The 18,071-nt window shown below is 42.4% G+C and overlaps 1 protein-coding gene across 1 annotated transcript; it reads left to right on the top strand.

Moving 5' to 3' along the window:
* The first annotated feature begins 31 nt into the window (after positions 1-31).
* Positions 32-16,348, top strand: LOC130550440 (uncharacterized). The gene is given in 12 exon segments (XM_057327917.1): positions 32-278; positions 352-423; positions 5,714-6,103; positions 8,978-9,382; positions 9,484-9,558; positions 10,848-11,255; positions 11,752-12,144; positions 12,233-12,304; positions 14,750-15,139; positions 15,327-15,737; positions 16,045-16,164; positions 16,242-16,348. Coding segments are annotated over 12 exon segments (3,090 nt in total).
* The last annotated feature ends 1,723 nt before the right edge of the window (positions 16,349-18,071 follow it).

Below are 18,071 nucleotides of genomic sequence, written 5' to 3' on the forward strand. Positions count from 1 at the left end.
GAGTGGCTGGTACAGACTTTATCATTATGGGATGAACATCCAGATGTCAGAGACCTGTGTTAATCCACACAGCTGTAATGCAGACAGTGGTCTGTGGCTCAATGGTCCTCACCCTCAGATAGAAGATGGGGTGGTGACCCGGGAGGTCTGTGGGGGGAATTTTGGGGGTGGCTGCTGTGATTTCAAGTCAAAACCCATCAGAGTAAAAGCCTGTCCTGGAAATTATTATGTCTATGAACTCGTGAATCCACAATACTGGTGTTTAGGATACTGCACAGGTACGGCTTTTCCATCTCTCGAACTTTCTAATTCATGTTATTTTAGTCATATATTGAATGACATTTTTTTCAGATGTCAGCACTATATCACAGACTGATTCCATAACAACCACAACTCTGACTACTGGATCCAGCATCACTGTCAGTAAGTTTCAGTAATAAATGGCTACTTCAAGTCTTACAAATTAATGTAATGTGGTGGTGATTTTATTGTTATGACTTTTTATTTATTCACTGTATTTTTTTTACAGTTTAAGTCAGCTTACATTCAAATAAATCTATAAAATAAGAGAAACAGAAAAACATTATGGCGTGAAAGACACACAAAGCAGTTGAGGAGAGACTGCAGAGATGAGATGAGATGAAAAAAAACGAACTAAACACAACAAATGAAAGAAAATATAGATCTTGTGGGGGATTCAAGGGGGTGGGTCATGTTTTTGGTGTGGGGGGTGGGTGAGAAATTCAGAAAGCATATTAACCCTTAAATGAGGTCTTCAGGTCCAGAATTGGTAGTAGTATAGACTTTTAAGAGGCTTAAGAGTTACTTTAGCAGCAGGGACAATGGACAAAACGAGAAGGAAAATAAATGTGTTGGACAGAATTAGATTTGTAAGAATGTACTGGAAGACTTCGGATAAAAAATGTTAAGGACTGTTAAGGTATTGTTTTATCATTACTGTAATAAGCTCCCTGTTATTACAATAAATGTTTGGGCATACCAACATGGCTGCGCGGTGGCTTCAGTGTAATGACTCAACTTTATTTATATAGCGATTTTTACAATTTTCATTGTTACAAAGCAGCTGTACATAAGACATATTGACTACAAGCAAAACAATTAAAGTTATATGTCACGAATTGTGGTGTGAAGAACCCAAATGCAGGCAGGCAATGGCAATGAAGGGGTTAACGGCATATATTTATTAAACAATAGCCAAAACAGAAACAAAACACCCACGAGGGGGTAAAAAACAAGACAGGAAAAATAAACTAGACTGGACTAAACTAACATAACACTTGACTAAACATAACTTGACAAACTAAACTAAACACTTACAAAGACTGGACTGGGATCTTTACACAGCAACACAGGATCACAGGAACACTGACTGGCCGGCTGGACAGGGCTTGACGCCGGCTGGAAGGCCGGCTGGACAGGGCTTGACGCCGGCTGGAAGGCCGGCTGGACAGGGCTTGACGCCGGCTGGAAGGCCGGCTGGACAGGGCTTGACGCCGGCTGGAAGGCCGGCTGGACAGGGCTTGACGCCGGCTGGAAGGCCGGCTGGACAGGGCTTGACGCCGGCTGGAAGGCCGGCTGGACAGGGCTTGACGCCGGCTGGAAGGCCGGCTGGACAGGGCTTGACGCCGGCTGGAAGGCCGGCTGGACAGGGCTTGACGCCGGCTGGAAGGCCGGCTGGACAGGGCTTGACGCCGGCTGGAAGGCCGGCTGGACAGGGCTTGACGCCGGCTGGAAGGCCGGCTGGACAGGGCTTGACGCCGGCTGGAAGGCCGGCTGGACAGGGCTTGACGCCGGCTGGAAGGCCGGCTGGACAGGGCTTGACGCCGGCTGGAAGGCCGGCTGGACAGGGCTTGACGCCGGCTGGAAGGCCGGCTGGACAGGGCTTGACGCCGGCTGGAAGGCCGGCTGGACAGGGCTTGACGCCGGCTGGAAGGCCGGCTGGACAGGGCTTGACGCCGGCTGGAAGGCCGGCTGGACAGGGCTTGACGCCGGCTGGAAGGCCGGCTGGACAGGGCTTGACGCCGGCTGGAAGGCCGGCTGGACAGGGCTTGACGCCGGCTGGAAGGCCGGCTGGACAGGGCTTGACGCCGGCTGGAAGGCCGGCTGGACAGGGCTTGACGCCGGCTGGAAGGCCGGCTGGACAGGGCTTGACGCCGGCTGGAAGGCCGGCTGGACAGGGCTTGACGCCGGCTGGAAGGCCGGCTGGAAGGCCGGCTGGAGGGCTTGACGCCGGCTGGAAGGCCGGCTGGCAGGGCTTGACGCCGGCTGGAAGGCCGGCTGGGACAGGGCTTGACGCCGGCTGGAAGGCCGGCAGGCAGGGCTTGACACCGGCTGGACGCCGGCTGGATGGCCGGCTGGACAGAGGCTTGACGCCGGCTGGTAACCGGCTGGGACGCCGGCTGGATACACCGGCTGGAACGCCGGCTGGAACGCCGGCTGGACGCCGGCTGGACACAGACTGGACATCGGGCTGGACACGCTGGCATGGTGCACGGCTGGAACCGGACTGGAAGGAGCCCGCGCTGCCCGCCGCTGCCTCTTCTTCTTCAGCCGAGCCACCCGCTGGAGGTCGGCTGAAGGAAGGATGTAGAAGGCATGGCGGTTCCGGCTGGGACTCCTCGGAGGTGACTCCCAGGATGCTCGCCTCCCCCGCTTGCCAACGAGGCTGGTGGATGGTGGAGAGCTGCCGAGAGTGGGAAGGATGGAGTGGCGGTGCCCACAACCCCGATCTGCAGGGAACCACGCTCAGGAATCGTGACCAGCGGAGATGGGTAGCTGGTAATTGCTGAGGCCGTGGACTCCGATCGTTCCGCGGCGGACAGCCACACGGCGTCGAAGTCCAACGGTCTCAACGCCCTCATCTCCGCCCGCGAAAGTGGGTCCCTGAGACCGGAGTTAAATAGCACCGCGAGCTCCTCCTCCCCGAAGACGCCATTCTCGGCGACGTCCAGGAACCGTCCACGTACTCATCCACAGCTCTCGTTCCCCTGGCGAAGTCCGCAGAGGAGGCGAGCTACGGTGGGACCGCCCGGTGCTCATGCTGCCTGCTGGGTTCAGTCTAGCATAGCCCGCTCGAACGTGTCCAGTCTGGCACTCGATAACCATCCAACCTCCCGTGACGGTGCTCGTGCCGCTGGTCAGTGGCGAGATTCGTAAGTCAAAAACCCAGATGCAGGCAGGCAATGGCAATGAAGGGGTTAACGGAATATATTTATTAAACAATAGACAAAACAGAAACAAAACACCCACGAGGGGGTAAAAACAAGACAGGAAAAATAAACTAGACTGGACTAAACTAACATAAACTTGACTAACATACTTTGACAACACAAACTAAACACTTACTAAGACTGGACTGGACTGGGATCTTATACACAACAACACAGGAATCACAGGAACATGACTGGCAGATACATCATACACGACGTAGACGATACAATCCACAGCACAAGACAAAGAAACAAGAGGGTATTATAAGGAAGACAAACGAGGGATAACGACAGGGCAGGTGTGGGTAATGAAAACACTCAGGGAAATTAACAGAGGAAACGAGATGGCGGAACAGAGACGAGACACTGGAGAGAACGATATTATTGTCAACAGGACAATAATATGTTTCTCTCCACACAAACCAAAGCTTTGTCATGGCTCTGCTACAGGACCAAGAAAACATGACTAAATGAAGCAGAGCCAGACATTTTGATCACATTACTAAATCAATTAAAGTTGTCCTGTAAAAACAGAAAAAGGTGAAACACAGAGAAGACAGTCCACATACAAACCACATACAACAGAAACACTACTAACAACACATAGACATCATTCTAGTTAGTGCACACCTTACTAACAATAGAATTCAGCACATGTTCACAACCACCAGCCAACACACGACCAAAGATGCACACACGTGATGGCACACATTAAGATAAAGAGAGAGAGAACACGGTCAACATATTTCAAATGCTATTAGATTATTAATGAAAATCTTATTCTATAATTTACCTTTTTAGTAAGTTTATTGTATTTTTATTTAGCCTTTGTTGTGCAAGCCTGTCGAGCTTGTGCAGAGGAGCAGAGCTTTTGCGAGGGGAACTGGATCATCCTGGTTGGGCCTGGGTTTCTCTGAGAGTTTTCTTTTCATAGAAGTTTTGGGTGTCTTGAGGAGAAGAACCCAATTGCAGGCAGCTTGGACAACAGATTTTAATAATAAAATATAAAACACAAAACAAAGGCCCACGAGGGGGTAAAACAATAATGACAAAGGGAATAATCAAGTAGACAACAAGAACACAAACTAACTAGATGAATACAACACTAGACAAATAACTACACTTACTGGACTTGACTTACTTGACTCTTAGTAACGATCACAGGCAAAACAACACTCTCTGTATCAGAGACATGTCACAACGAACACAAGCACACCACACACAATGACCGAACACAGGACAATGAAACATGAGGACTATTTAAAGGGGAGCAAATCAAGAGGGAACAGGTGCGGGACATGAACTAATTAACAAGCAATAAGGAGACAAAAGGGCGGGAACAGAGACGCGACACCGGAGAGGGAGGGAATGTGGAAGTCTGAAACTTCTCTCTCCACATAAAACAAGGGATCCTGTCGTGATTCTGCCACAAGATCAAGAAAGACATGACAAGATGAGACAGAATCACAACATTTGGGTTCCTCGCCACCGTTTGCATACTGTTCTTTTGCACTACTTGCCTGGCCCGGGGGGCTGCTTTAGAATTTTAAAGTTTTACTTAATTAATATTGCATATAGGAATTTATTTTTGACCTGTGTTTCTCTCCCCTTTATCTTAAATGTGTGCTTTCACTGTGCGTGCGTGTCTGTGTGTGTGCGTGCTTGTCTGTTTGTGTGTGCATGCGCGTCCGTGTGTCTGCGCGTCTGTGTGTGTGTCCATGTCTACGTGTGTTAGTACGTGTGCATATTGTGTGTGTGGAGTGTTTTGTATGTGGGTATGTCTGTCTTCTGTGGTTTCACCTTTTTCTTGTTTTTACAGGTACAACTTTAATTGTTTTGCTTATAGTCAATATGTCTCATGTACAGCTGCTTTGTAATAATGAAAATTGTAAAAAGCATATAAATATAGTTGAGTTGAGGAAGGAGCATAATTGAGTTGAAACTACTTTTTCCAGAACTTTACATATGAAAGGTAGATTCGATATAGGCCTGTAGTTCTCTAGGGTCGAGTTGGGTTTTTTTGACAAGGGGCCTTATAACAGCCACCTTATATGCTTACATTTTTTAATGACGTCATGAGCAATCCAGTCATTTATATAGATCAGTGTTTCATACCTAACAACAGGTGAGCCTCGCCTCCTCACTTGGATAAAACCCAGCTAGCAAGTACATCTGTTAGACGTCTGCTAAAGATCTGGAGATCTGGAAAACATCTGCTGTGTAAAAACATCTGATAAACACTTTAGAAAGAGAAGTTTTACATACAGATGTATGTGTGCTATCAGGGAAGCTTTTGTCTTTGCCCTCGCTCAGAGTTTCAGGTACTTTCAAGAGTTTTCAGATTCAGGTTCTGAATCACTTTTAAACTGAGACTAGACATTATTAAGCTAAATTAGGAGCTTTCTGAGAGAATGTTTTAAGAACATGGGCCCAGGTGAACAATTAGCCTAATTCTCATTACCAGTAATGTGTTTTAATCTCAGATGACCCATGCTCAGACTACAACATACAGGACGACTACTGGAGGAGCACACTCAATTACATGTATTGGTATGGATATATAACTGGACATGATGACACGCGTGTGAAATGGGACGGCTGGTATCGACTCTTCATCAATGGATCGAGTGCTCAGATGCCCGACTGGTGTGTTAGTTACATATCATGTGGAGGTTTCAGTTCTCTGTGGCTTGGTGGATCTCATCCTGGAGTAGAAGATGGAGTTGTTACTCGTGAAGTCTACGGCTCTCATTATGACCAGTGCAGTCAATACACATCCAACCCAATCCAAGTCAAAGCTTGTCCTGGACATTATTATGTCTACAAACTGACCAGACCAAATGTAGCCATCCCACTCCCTTCATATTGTGCAGGTACATTCATTCTGCTCCAAGACTTCACATGTTTATGATGAATTATGTTATAGACATAATCTACTCTATATACTGCATCCAGTTTTTCAATTAAATGTTTTTAAAACATGTATTTAATTGCTTTAGAGTATGTAATTAATATTTTGCTGTATAACAAATTTAGAAGTTGCAATTAAATACTTAATTAATTAAAAAAGTATTATGTATTTAAAACACTTAATCAAGCCTGTATATTTTCCTAAATAAAACAAGAACTTAATAGGACTACCATATATATTACAGTTTAGGGCAGATGCAAGTAAATGAAGTAGTGCATGCTGTTGAATCCAGTGTACTCGTTGAGCTTGAGAAACAAGGATCTACGTATGATCCAGTGTGGTGCTGTTTGTATCTACACAAACATTGTCCTCTGCATCTATTTCCTTTTTTTGGTTTTAGAGTGCTCCCTATGCTGCTTTACAGTAGTGCAGGGGTCTCCAACCCTGCTCCTGAGCTGCCGTCCTGAAGATTTCATCTCCAACCCCAATCAAACACAACTAAAGCAGCTAATCTATGGCCGTTTCGCAATGTGCGTTCTTCAGCGGTCTTGTGTCCTCGCGTTTTCACTCTACGCTATCAATAATCGTCAAAGTCCGTTCCAATACTCAAGAACAGAGAATGCATGAACATACCCGGATGTGTTCTCGACATCAAGGATGCATCGAATGCAGCCTTACGCACATACAGAACCTGCTTGAAGTCCCAGAAGCAGTGGTGTAGTCTAGTTTTTTGTAGTGAGTATACTCTGATTTTTCCCTCCCAGCCTACTCCCCCGCCCCAGACCGACAACCCATGAGCACCACCACACTCACGAATGCATAGAGTATGCCTCTATATGTAATCAAGAGCATTCTGAAAGATTTATTGCAAGCAAGATTTCAATAGCCAATGGCAGATGGGGGGAAATGCTGGTTAATCACTGTCTCTCAGTCAGTTAAGAGTTACATTTAGCCTTAGATGATATATGTATATAATCCCTAAAGCACAGGTTTTATCAGCTGGCAATTTTCAATGCACATTTGTGATCCAGTCTTTGAAAACCCAGCTATAAAGTCATTTATTTGTGATCTACTATTTCTACATGAACTCACCCTGCTAAAAAAATAGAAACCATTACATATATTCTAGTGGCAATAAAATACCAATATGAACCACAAGTTTTTATATTACAAAATAAAAGAAATGTCTTGAGCATTTTTGGGTGTTCTATTGATTCCCATCTGCATCTCTTGTGTTTTGGGCAGGGTTCTATTCTTTTTTCAGCAGGGCAACCAACAAGATGTAAAGAATATCCCGTGAAAGTATAAACTTAAGATTTAAATTTAGTTTGATTTTGACTAAGTCCATTTCAAAGATTTACAGTAAATGATATTGAAATAAATGGTTAAAATCAAACTCTGATGCTCGTCACTAATAACTAGATTTTTAGCTTAGTTTTCACACACTGGGTCACACTTATGAGTGCAAGTTACGGCTATTATTGACATTGATAGTTAACTGTAATAATTAACAATGAACATTTGTGCAGTTTTAACAAACACCCCTTGCACTTATAAAATTGCTGGCAGTGTCTCTAGACTGACTTTCACATGGCTGGCCAGGAGTTCAGTACCTGCGTATCACGTAGACTAGAGCTGTAATCGGGCCTTAAAAGTTAGGCCCGACAGTGCCCGAGCCCGGCAGAATTCGGCCCGAGCCCGACAAGTGCATTTTGATTGACAGCTTTTTAAAAGCCTGAACCCGTTTACAGCCCGACATTAGGCTATTCAAATGTGCGCACGCACACAGCTTTTGTCAAGAATGAGTCATTTATACGTTTTAACATAATTTATTAATGACTAACGTAGGCTATAGGCCACTTGGAAGTTGGAACAAAGAAATAAAATAAGTCCTCTGTAACATCATAACATCTCACATATCCCACTGGCTCATTATTCTCATTATGCACATGGTCAAAACTTTTCCACACCTCAGACTTTGCTTTAGTTGCTGGTGCAACCAAAACGTAATCGCCAGAGGCAAGCCTCCGTTTCACCTCCTCAGCATCCATTTTCGCACTAATCGGAATGCATCACATGACCGCTCATTTACCGTGCAAGCCCGAGCCCGTGTAAAATGATAGAAATTAAGCCCGAACCCGACCGAACCCGTCGGGTCCGTCGGGTTCGGGCAAAGATCTTCAGCTCTAACGTAGACTACACTGCCCAGAAGTCATTGACCGGTCTCCACGAGAACACAAGTCCGTTCTTTGCGGTCTTGGAATCGATAATTACAGACAGGTGTGTTAAAACAGGGTTGGAGCTGCAGTCTGCGGGACGGTGCATACAATACTGCTCTCACAGCGCTTTGATGTCATATGTCAATTGATCTGTGCAGCACCACATGTCAAACAAATTATTTTATGAGGACCTAAGTTCAATTCCTGTCTAATCAATAAGCCTAAAATATCTTTAAAATGTTGCATATCACATTTTTGCGGGCAGTTACATGTTTTATTTCATCTCATTGTGAATCTTTGGTATAAACTTTTCATAAACAAGGCCTCACCAAAATCCCTTCAACGCCCCCGTTCAAAATGTTTTCTTTGAGGACTCCCTAACATTCTCTCAGCATATGTATTTTTAAATTTCCAAATTACTTGTATTTTAATTATACATACTCACATAAGCATTTGTGTTTTATTTAAATATATTTCAGCAAGTATTTGCAATTTGTAACAAAATTCTTCTTGATGTATTTGTGCTCATATCTGACTGTACGTTTAAGAAGATCCTGAATGCATTTCATCTGATCTAACGTAATCAATATTATTAATGCACTCTTTTTTCATAATAGTTCCTTTCGTCACTCCAAGTGTGGACCCCTGTGACAGCTACACCAGTCTGGATGAACCCTGGAGATCCACTGATAATTCTTACTATAACGATTACTACTACAACAACTACTACGACATGTGTGATTATAATGTTGAGTGGAATGGCTGGTACAGACTCTTCATCAATGGTCAGAGCACTCAGATGTCAGAATCATGTGTTAGTGAAGGGATGTGTGGCACTTACAACCCACTGTATCTCAGAGATCCTCATCCACAGCTGGAAGATGGAGTGGTCACACGACACGTCTGTATGTCTGGATGGAACGGCTGCTGTGGTTATGAATCTCATCCCATACAAGTCAAAGCCTGTCCAGGAGATTATTATGTCTATGAGTTTGTCAGACCGATGGAGTGTGCTGCTTAATGTGCAGGTAGAGAATTTACTAACATGCACATTAATCTAATACTTTTCTGAGATTTGTTTGAAAATAATTGACATAATAAAAAATGTTCCTGATCTCAGAAGTCACAGGCTTCACCACATTGACTCCAACAACACAGAGAACAGACACTCTGACCACTCCGCTCATCACAACCACTGGTGAAGTATTGTCCTGCCTTCTCTTATGAGTGATCCTTTATGATCTTTTGACATTTCATTAAACTTTTTGTTAATCCCACTATTATGTAAGGATGTAGTCATTTTTGATGTGATTTTAAAAACCCTACCCCTAAGGACAACGGTAATAACAGAATAGACATTAAGGATAAAAAATAGACATAAAATGCATACAGATAGAAGTTAAATATAGAATGTCTTACAAATTGTTATAAAATAAAACATGAAAATCTGAACATTTTCACAGTGCTTAAAACGGTTTCATCAGACGCAAAAATAAATAAATTTGTTGAATGGGTTTTACGTAACTTGTCACATTTAAGTTTAGTCAAGTAACAGCTCTTCTACTGCTAACCCAAAATAATACTGGCAAGATGCATGTAGTTTTATCTTGCTAAAATCGCAAGAGTTAAAAAGTGTCAAATTAACTCTCACAGTGTTTATATAATCCACACTTTGAGAGTGTGGATTATATATACACCGTGAGTGTTAATTTGACCTTTTTTAACACTTGCGATTTTACTGTGTAGACAAATAATTTACTACAATAAAAAACAATCTACAGGGACTCTACTGGAAGTTAAGTTTAGGCCACAAAAGAGCACATGCGCAGTAACGTGTGTTTATGTTGTTGCTCTGAAACTGTCTATACAGCACCAAATCCAGAATTCATCTCTTCCTGCAGGGAACAATGACCATTTTGGTGAGATCCAAGAAAATGTTCTTAACAAAGAAACCACAAAAAAACCCCACCAAATTTAAACTGAGCATCCCAAAAACTGAGGCTAAAAAGTAGGGATGCACCGATGTATCGGCCACCGATATTGGATTAATTTAACACCATCGGCAATAGCATAAAAAAGGCAGATACGGATGGTTTAATAATGAACTGCATGGAGGAAAGGAGTTCCGTGTCTGAATAATCCGACTTTTTTCTCTGATTTGTAAATTGTATTGTAAACTATATGCAAGTGACCAAAATCGGCATTGGAATCGGACGATAGTTGTTTGTTAAGATTGGTCTTGGTATCGACCCAAAAAAATCCTATCGGTGCATCCCTACTAAAAAGCAAATTCCCAAGGATTTTGTTTCAAGTGCATAACTGCGTAATACGTAAAACAATATTATTCTATTTCAAATAAAGTGTAAATGTACAATTTGTTTATGGCAGAAAATGCATCCTGTCCGAATTATTCTTGTTTTGTTTTCTAATGTTTCCTAAACGGAAGTGGACCACTGTGTGTAAAGAGGTTTCTCTTTTCTCTCTCAGTACCTACAGCTGTCAGCTCTGACCCGTGCTCTGATTATAACACTATTGATGACCATTGGAGAGACATACGGCAGAACCCATACCAGTACACTGAACATGACGACAGTATTGTTGAGTGGAACGGCTGGTATCGGCTGTATCTGAATGGAGAAAGTGCTCAGATGTCTGAGTGGTGTGTGAGTTATATGGGATGTGGAGGTTATACTGGACTGTATCTCAACGGTTCTCATCCAGGACTTGAGGATGGAGTGGTGACCCGTGATGTTGTGGGAAGTCACATATGGTACTACGACCAGTGTGGCAGCTACAGATCAAACCCTGTCCAGGTGAAAGCCTGTCCAGGAGATTATTATGTCTATGAACTCATCACACCAGATGTGTCACTGGAAGGACCTTCATACTGTGCAGGTGAAGATTTAACTCTTCTGATCTTTATTCCTCAAAAATGTGTATTTGTGACAAATACGTTTTCAAAATCATCTATATGAGAAGTAAACATTTTTTGAAACAACAGATCCTCCTTCAAGTCTTGTTAGAAGGATGTTTGTTTCTTGCATATCTTTTAATTGACCTTTTATATAGCGAAGAGGAAGATGCGCTCAACAGAAACCACCAAAAAAGAGATATAAAAGAAAGAATAGGGCAAGCAAGTACAATTAGTCTCTTCATTTGAAGAAAACCTCTGCAGATCAATGCCCATAAGTCATTTTAAATCACCGATTTTAGATGAGTTACAAGAACTTTAGAGCAGTGACAGATTGTTTGGATTGGTTACCAAGAACTGTCTTTTTAGAATCTCTGTCACACATCACTTTAAAGTGTCTGAAGAGCTTCCACTAACTCTGTGCTTTGAGATATTATTTATTTACGGTACTTTTACTAACATCTCTTTTCTTCATGACAGTTTCTTTCAGCAGCACCAGTTATGATCCCTGTTACAACTACGAGTCTCTGGATCGTCCCTGGAGAGCAACGACTGAAAGTGGATTGTGGATTTGTGATGAATCCTTCTCCTGGAGTGGCTGGTACAGACTTTATCATTATGGGATGAACATCCAGATGCCAGAGACCTGTGTTAATCCACACAGTTGTAATGCAGACAGTGGTCTGTGGCTCAACGGTCCTCACCCTCAGATAGAAGATGGGGTGGTGACCCGGGAGGTCTGTGGGGGGAATTATTGGGGTGGTGGCTGCTGTGATTACAAGTCAAAACCCATCAGAGTAAAAGCCTGTCCTGGAAATTATTTTGTCTATGAACTCGTGAATCCACAATACTGGTGTTTAGGATACTGCACAGGTACGGCTTTTTTTCTACCCACATAATTTCTAACTATCAAACTTTCTTAGGCCTATATGTTACTTTAGTTATGTCTTACATTTTTTAGATGTCAGCACTATATCACAGACTGATCCCACAACAACTCCAGCTGTGTTTACTGGACCCAACGCCACCTTCTGTAAGTTTCAATAATACATGGCTATTTTAAGTCTTACAGATGTGTGTGGGGGTGATTTTATTGAGTTATTCACTGGAGCTAATGAGCTAATAATACAATTGTTCCACGAAATGTAATCTTTTGCAACGTCACTTTAGTCAACTTACAAAAAATATATGATAAAAAATGGTGTCATGTAACACATTCAAGTAATCACAACGACACAGACTGTGGTGAAATTATATTTCTTTACTGAGAGATCCAAAACTGAAAATACAAACATGAACAGCTCAGATGCGATCTCTACTTACGCACATGGCACAACATTAAAGGGGAGATTTTTTTCTACTTTTACACAAATGTAATATAAATCATAGGGGTCCAGTGAATGTGTATGTGAAGTTCAGCTCAAAATACAACACAGATCTTTTATTATACCATGCTCTAATTGCCCAGTTTGTGCTGTATTGGTGTGCGTGTCTTTAAGTGCAAATGAGCTGCTAGTCTCCGCCCCCTTTTCAGCAGAAAACGCAGCCAGGGCTGTGAGCCTGTGCTTCCAACGACAAACCAAGAAAGAAGGGTGACATAAAGCGAATGAGAAACAAGGTCTCGTCGTTAAACAACACCAAACACATTGTTTTCTATAAGTGAACAGACTCCTAACAAAGGCGTCACGTTTCTATATGCGAAAACTCACATGACAAACTGATCGCGTATTTCATACACACCCCTTTTTACAAGTGAAAGTAGCCTACCCAAGAAAGAAGGGTAACAAAGTGAATGAGAAACTACTGTATCTCGTCTTTGAACACCAAACACATTGTTTTCTATAAGCACACCTGTTTCCCTGGGGCCATTCGCGAAGGCGCTCCGGTGCCGGTTGGTCTGGTCACGACCGCTTTCGGGAGTGAGACCCGCGATCGCGTCACGGGGTTTCACGGGTGAAATAACAAAACGGTAGGGTGGCGGGAACATGTGACCATGACAAACCCATCGCGTGTTTACAAACCATACACACAGTTTTCTATAAGTGGAAGTAACGTTACACAGGACAATCCCGTCACGTGTTTACAAGCCACACAAATTGCTTTCTATGAGTGAACGGACAAACGTGTCACATTGACATTTTACCTACTTTTAAGTTGCCACAGGTCCCTGAGGTCTTACTTAAAAAATACCGGTACTTACAATGTCTTTATTTGCAGCTTTGCCTCATTCAGTGGGGGATTTCCATTGAAAACAATATAAATAAATCCATTGCTCTCTTGTCTCATGTGAGGCTGGAAACAGTGTCCTGTGTTGGTCTATGCTGCCAACAACAGAACAGTTAGCATGGCTTGCTCTGCTTTGCTTACTTTTGCCATATTGTTGCGAAAACAAAAATGGCGGCAACGCCATGGGTGGACACGTTCAGAAAAATGGGCGGAAATATAACAATAAGAACTGCTGCCTACCTCAGAAAGGGAGCGAAATCTGAACCGCTCGTGTTCTCACAGGCTTGCAGAGATAGGCTCACGTGAACAAAGTTACTGGGTTGTCATTTTTCACGTTTTCTGAGTTGGCAGATGCACCAGAGACCCGATTTTAACACTTAAACATGGAAAAAGTCTGGTTTTCATGAAATTGCCCCTTTAAGTGAAGCACGCATGCGCCTCTTCATCGATTCACATTATCTCAGATCTTTTTACATTAGGTACAAGTGGCCTCCTACTTTAACAGTATGTAATAAACACATCGCTAGTTTAGTTCATTTCATTGGGAAGTATACTAAAGCATACACTTCAACCTCAGCAGAGTAATGTACATCGTAACTCGAGCAATAACATTACACTCAACTGATATTCAATTTATACAACAGTTCGCACATATATCTGCAGTTATCACTTATCTGAAAATACAAACATGAACAGCTCATCAGAGATGCAATCTCTACTTACGCACATGGTACAACATGAAGTGAAGCACGCATGCACCTCTTACATAGGACCCTTGGATGTTCATGACATCGCCACAGAAGCAAATCCGTTTTACAGGTTGTGCATGTCCCAATGAATCAATTTTAAAAGACATGAAAATCACATTTTCACTACATACAAATGGTTAAACAAAATGACATTTGATGTTTCAACACTATTAAACAGGCATGGCATTGGGCTTTTCTTATTCGTTGAATGTACTTCACCACACAAAGCAATTGAGGAGAGATGACAGAGATAAAGAAAATAAACACAACCAATGAAAAAATATATAGATGGAGAAATCAGGACATAAATGAGACAAGCAAGAAGATACACAAACAGTGGAAAAGAAAATGAGTCACTTATTACTTATTAAAGTGTTTGCTGTTCTGAAAAACTTGTGGGGGATTTAGGTGATTTGAGTCATGTTCTCAGGGGGCTCAGCCTCAATAACCAACCCTAACAACCCCCCTGCTGCTCATTAAAATAAACTTTTTTTTAATCTCAGATGACCCATGCTCAAACTACAACATACAGGACGACTACTGGAGGAGCACACTCAATTACATGTATTCGTATGGATATATAACTGGACATGATGACACGCGTGTGAAATGGGCCGGCTGGTATCGACTCTTCATCAATGGATCGAGTGCTCAGATGCCCGACTGGTGTGTTTATTACATGTCATGTGGAGGTTTCAGTTCTCTGTGGCTTAATGGATCTCATCCTGGAGTAGAAGATGGAGTTGTTACTCGTGAAGTCTACGGCTCTCATTATGACCAGTGCAGTCATTACACATCCAACCCAATCCAAGTCAAAGCTTGTCCTGGACATTATTATGTCTACAAACTGACCAGACCAAATGTAGCCATCCCAGCGCCATCATATTGTGCAGGTACATTCATTCTGCTCAAAGACTTCACATGTTTATGATTATATGTATTGTAGACACAATATATATATGACTGGTTTATTTGCAGATCTGTAAAGATATCGTACATGTATTATTTTCTTAAATGCATTTAATCTGCATCCAATCTACATTTATTAACACACTCATTCTGGGTTTTTCCTCATAATAGTCCCGTTTGGCACTCCAAGTGTGGACCCCTGTGACAGCTACACCAGTCTGGATGAGTCTTGGAGATCCACTGATAATCATTACTATAACTATTACTACTACAACAACTACTACAGCATGTGTGATTATAATGTTGAGTGGAATGGCTGGTACAGACTCTTCATCAATGGTCACACCTCCCAGATGCCAGAATCATGTGTTAGTCAAGGGATGTGTGGCACTTACAGCCCACTGTATCTCAGAGATCCTCATCCACAGCTGGAAGATGGAGTGGTCACACGACACGTCTGTATGTCTGGATGGAACAGCTGCTGTGGTTATGAATCTCATCCCATACAAGTCAAAGCCTGTCCAGGAGATTATTATGTTTATGAGTTTGTCAGACCACTGCATTGTTCATCTTACTGTGCAGGTAAGGAATTTATCCAAAAATACTCAAATGTTCTTTTATTTAAAAATGAGTATGTGCTCATTTGTTTTGGTAAATAGATTTGAGAGCCACCAAGTAACATCCAGCAACTTTCTATCCTAGCATGAAAAAGAATAGATATCTCTAGATCATACCGTTTTTGAGAGTTTACAAGTACATAGAAATAAACATCCGTCCCATTTCCCTCCATCCTTTAACTTTGTATAAAGGTGTGGAGCCCTCATCTATAATTATTAAGTGGACTCTATGTTGTATGAATGCGCTTCATGTCTCTGTGTTCTTCTCTTAGCTGTGACTGATCCATGCCTTTCACTCAACTGTACTGAAGATGAATGGTGTGGAGAGAGACATGGTGTTCACGGCTGTTTCTGCAAAGACAACCAAACCAGTCCTGAACCTCACTCCTTTGGTTAGAATCACTTCACAACAAAATCTCAAATAAAACCTTTCTCTTTCTTTTTAATGCTGATAATGTTTTTTCTTCAGATTTCTCTGAAACCTGTGAGAGCAGTTCAGGATCTCTATCTCTGTCTCGCTGTCAGCTGTTTGAAGCTGGTTTTTCAGCTCATGTTCTACATCTCAATGACCCNTAGGAATTTATAGTCTGTTTAATATTTGACCTGTGTTTCTCTCTCCTTTATCTTAAATGTGTGCTTTCACTGTGTGTGTCTGTGTGCGTGCTTGTCTGTGTGTGTGTGTGTGTGCGTGTGCGTGCTTGTTTGTGTGAGTGTGTGCATGTGTGCGCTTCCGTGTGTGTGTGTCTATGTCTATGTGAGTTAGTACGTGTGCATATTGTGTGTGTGGAGTGTTTTGTATGTGGGTATGTATGTCTTCTGTGTTTTCACCTTTTTCTTGTTTTTACAGGTATAACTTTAATTGTTTTGCTTATAGTCAATATGTCTCATGTACAGTTGCTTTGTAACAATGAAAATTGTAAAAAGCGCTATATAAATAAAGTTGATTTGAGTTTCCGGACGTTTCAAGCAACTTTAAAGTTCCGTCACCACATCCACCTCTCCTCAGGTGCTCAGAGCGCTCCGCCAAAAATGCAAGGTGTATCAAGCGCGCAAAGCGCTCCCTGCCAACTGAAAACAATTCAAAAGAGTCGTGTCTAACAGCAAAAAACGCGTTCTGTCTGAACGACCCTTAAGTTCACCATATATATTGCATGGGGTACATTAGCCAAAATGGAATTTGCAACCACATCACAATGTCTTAAATGTCTATGTAAGGTTTGAGATTAGTTCCAAAAATGAAATTACATTCTCCATGTGAACAGGCAGTTAATGTCATGAAGCGAGAGGGCACACGAGAACAAGGACAGAGGACCCAATCGCAGACAGCGGGTAAGGGGTAACAAGGACTTTAATACGAGAACAACCGTGAAACAAAAACCAACGAGGGAGTAACAAAACAAAACAGCTAGGGTAGGAAAGGGAACATAAACAGGAACATCGACTCACTACCCTAACTAGACTAGACTATATATATATTACATAAGACATGACTACAATTAACTAGACTAGACTTACATACACTTCAAAACACGACGGGTGACAAGGACACAGGGCAAACCACTCCACACAAACGACAATGATCCAACACAAGACAGAAGACACAGGGGCATTAAATAACGGGACAAATCAAGAGGGGACAGGTGTGGGGCATGAAATCATAATGAGCACTAACGAGGAAACAAGAGGGAAGGAACAATGACGAAACCGGAGAGAGCATATGGAAGGCCAACAGGGCCAGAATGCCTCTCTCCACATGAAACAAGAGGTTCTGTCATGATTCTGCCACTAGATCAAGAAAAGCAAGACAAGATGGGGCAGAACCATGACAGTTAATGCTAAAAGATTTAGCATTCAGAAAAGTCACAGGTTTTGTCATTTAAGGTTATGCTTTTATGGCCTTTTGAAAGGAGAGATCTATATGTTCCCTGATGAACAGTGACATTTAGCTGGTATGAAGTGAAAAAAGCATCCCTGATGCAATGAACAAAAGCATATTGTTTGGAAATGGCATCCTGTGGCTTGTGGTGGTAAAAAGCTTCCAACAGAAAGAGGAAGGAGTAAAACTAGAAAAGGAGACCCAGTTTGTTGGTCAGTTCGCATGAAATTTGTTCACTGCAATACTTAAAAAAACATGTGCTGACATAAGTCCGAAATCATGTTTTGACTACACCACCTATATAGTCTGTAGATCTTGAACAGGGATATAGGCTATGTCTCAATCAGTTCAATAATTAATGCACCGACCAAAGGAGTGCCTTTCTTGGTCTGTCTCGATGTCAAAATCATTCATTTACCAAAT

The sequence above is a fragment of the Triplophysa rosa genome, unplaced genomic scaffold (genome assembly GCF_024868665.1).
Source record: "Triplophysa rosa unplaced genomic scaffold, Trosa_1v2 scaffold325_ERROPOS182099+, whole genome shotgun sequence".
NCBI classification, from domain to species: Eukaryota; Metazoa; Chordata; class Actinopteri; order Cypriniformes; family Nemacheilidae; genus Triplophysa; species Triplophysa rosa.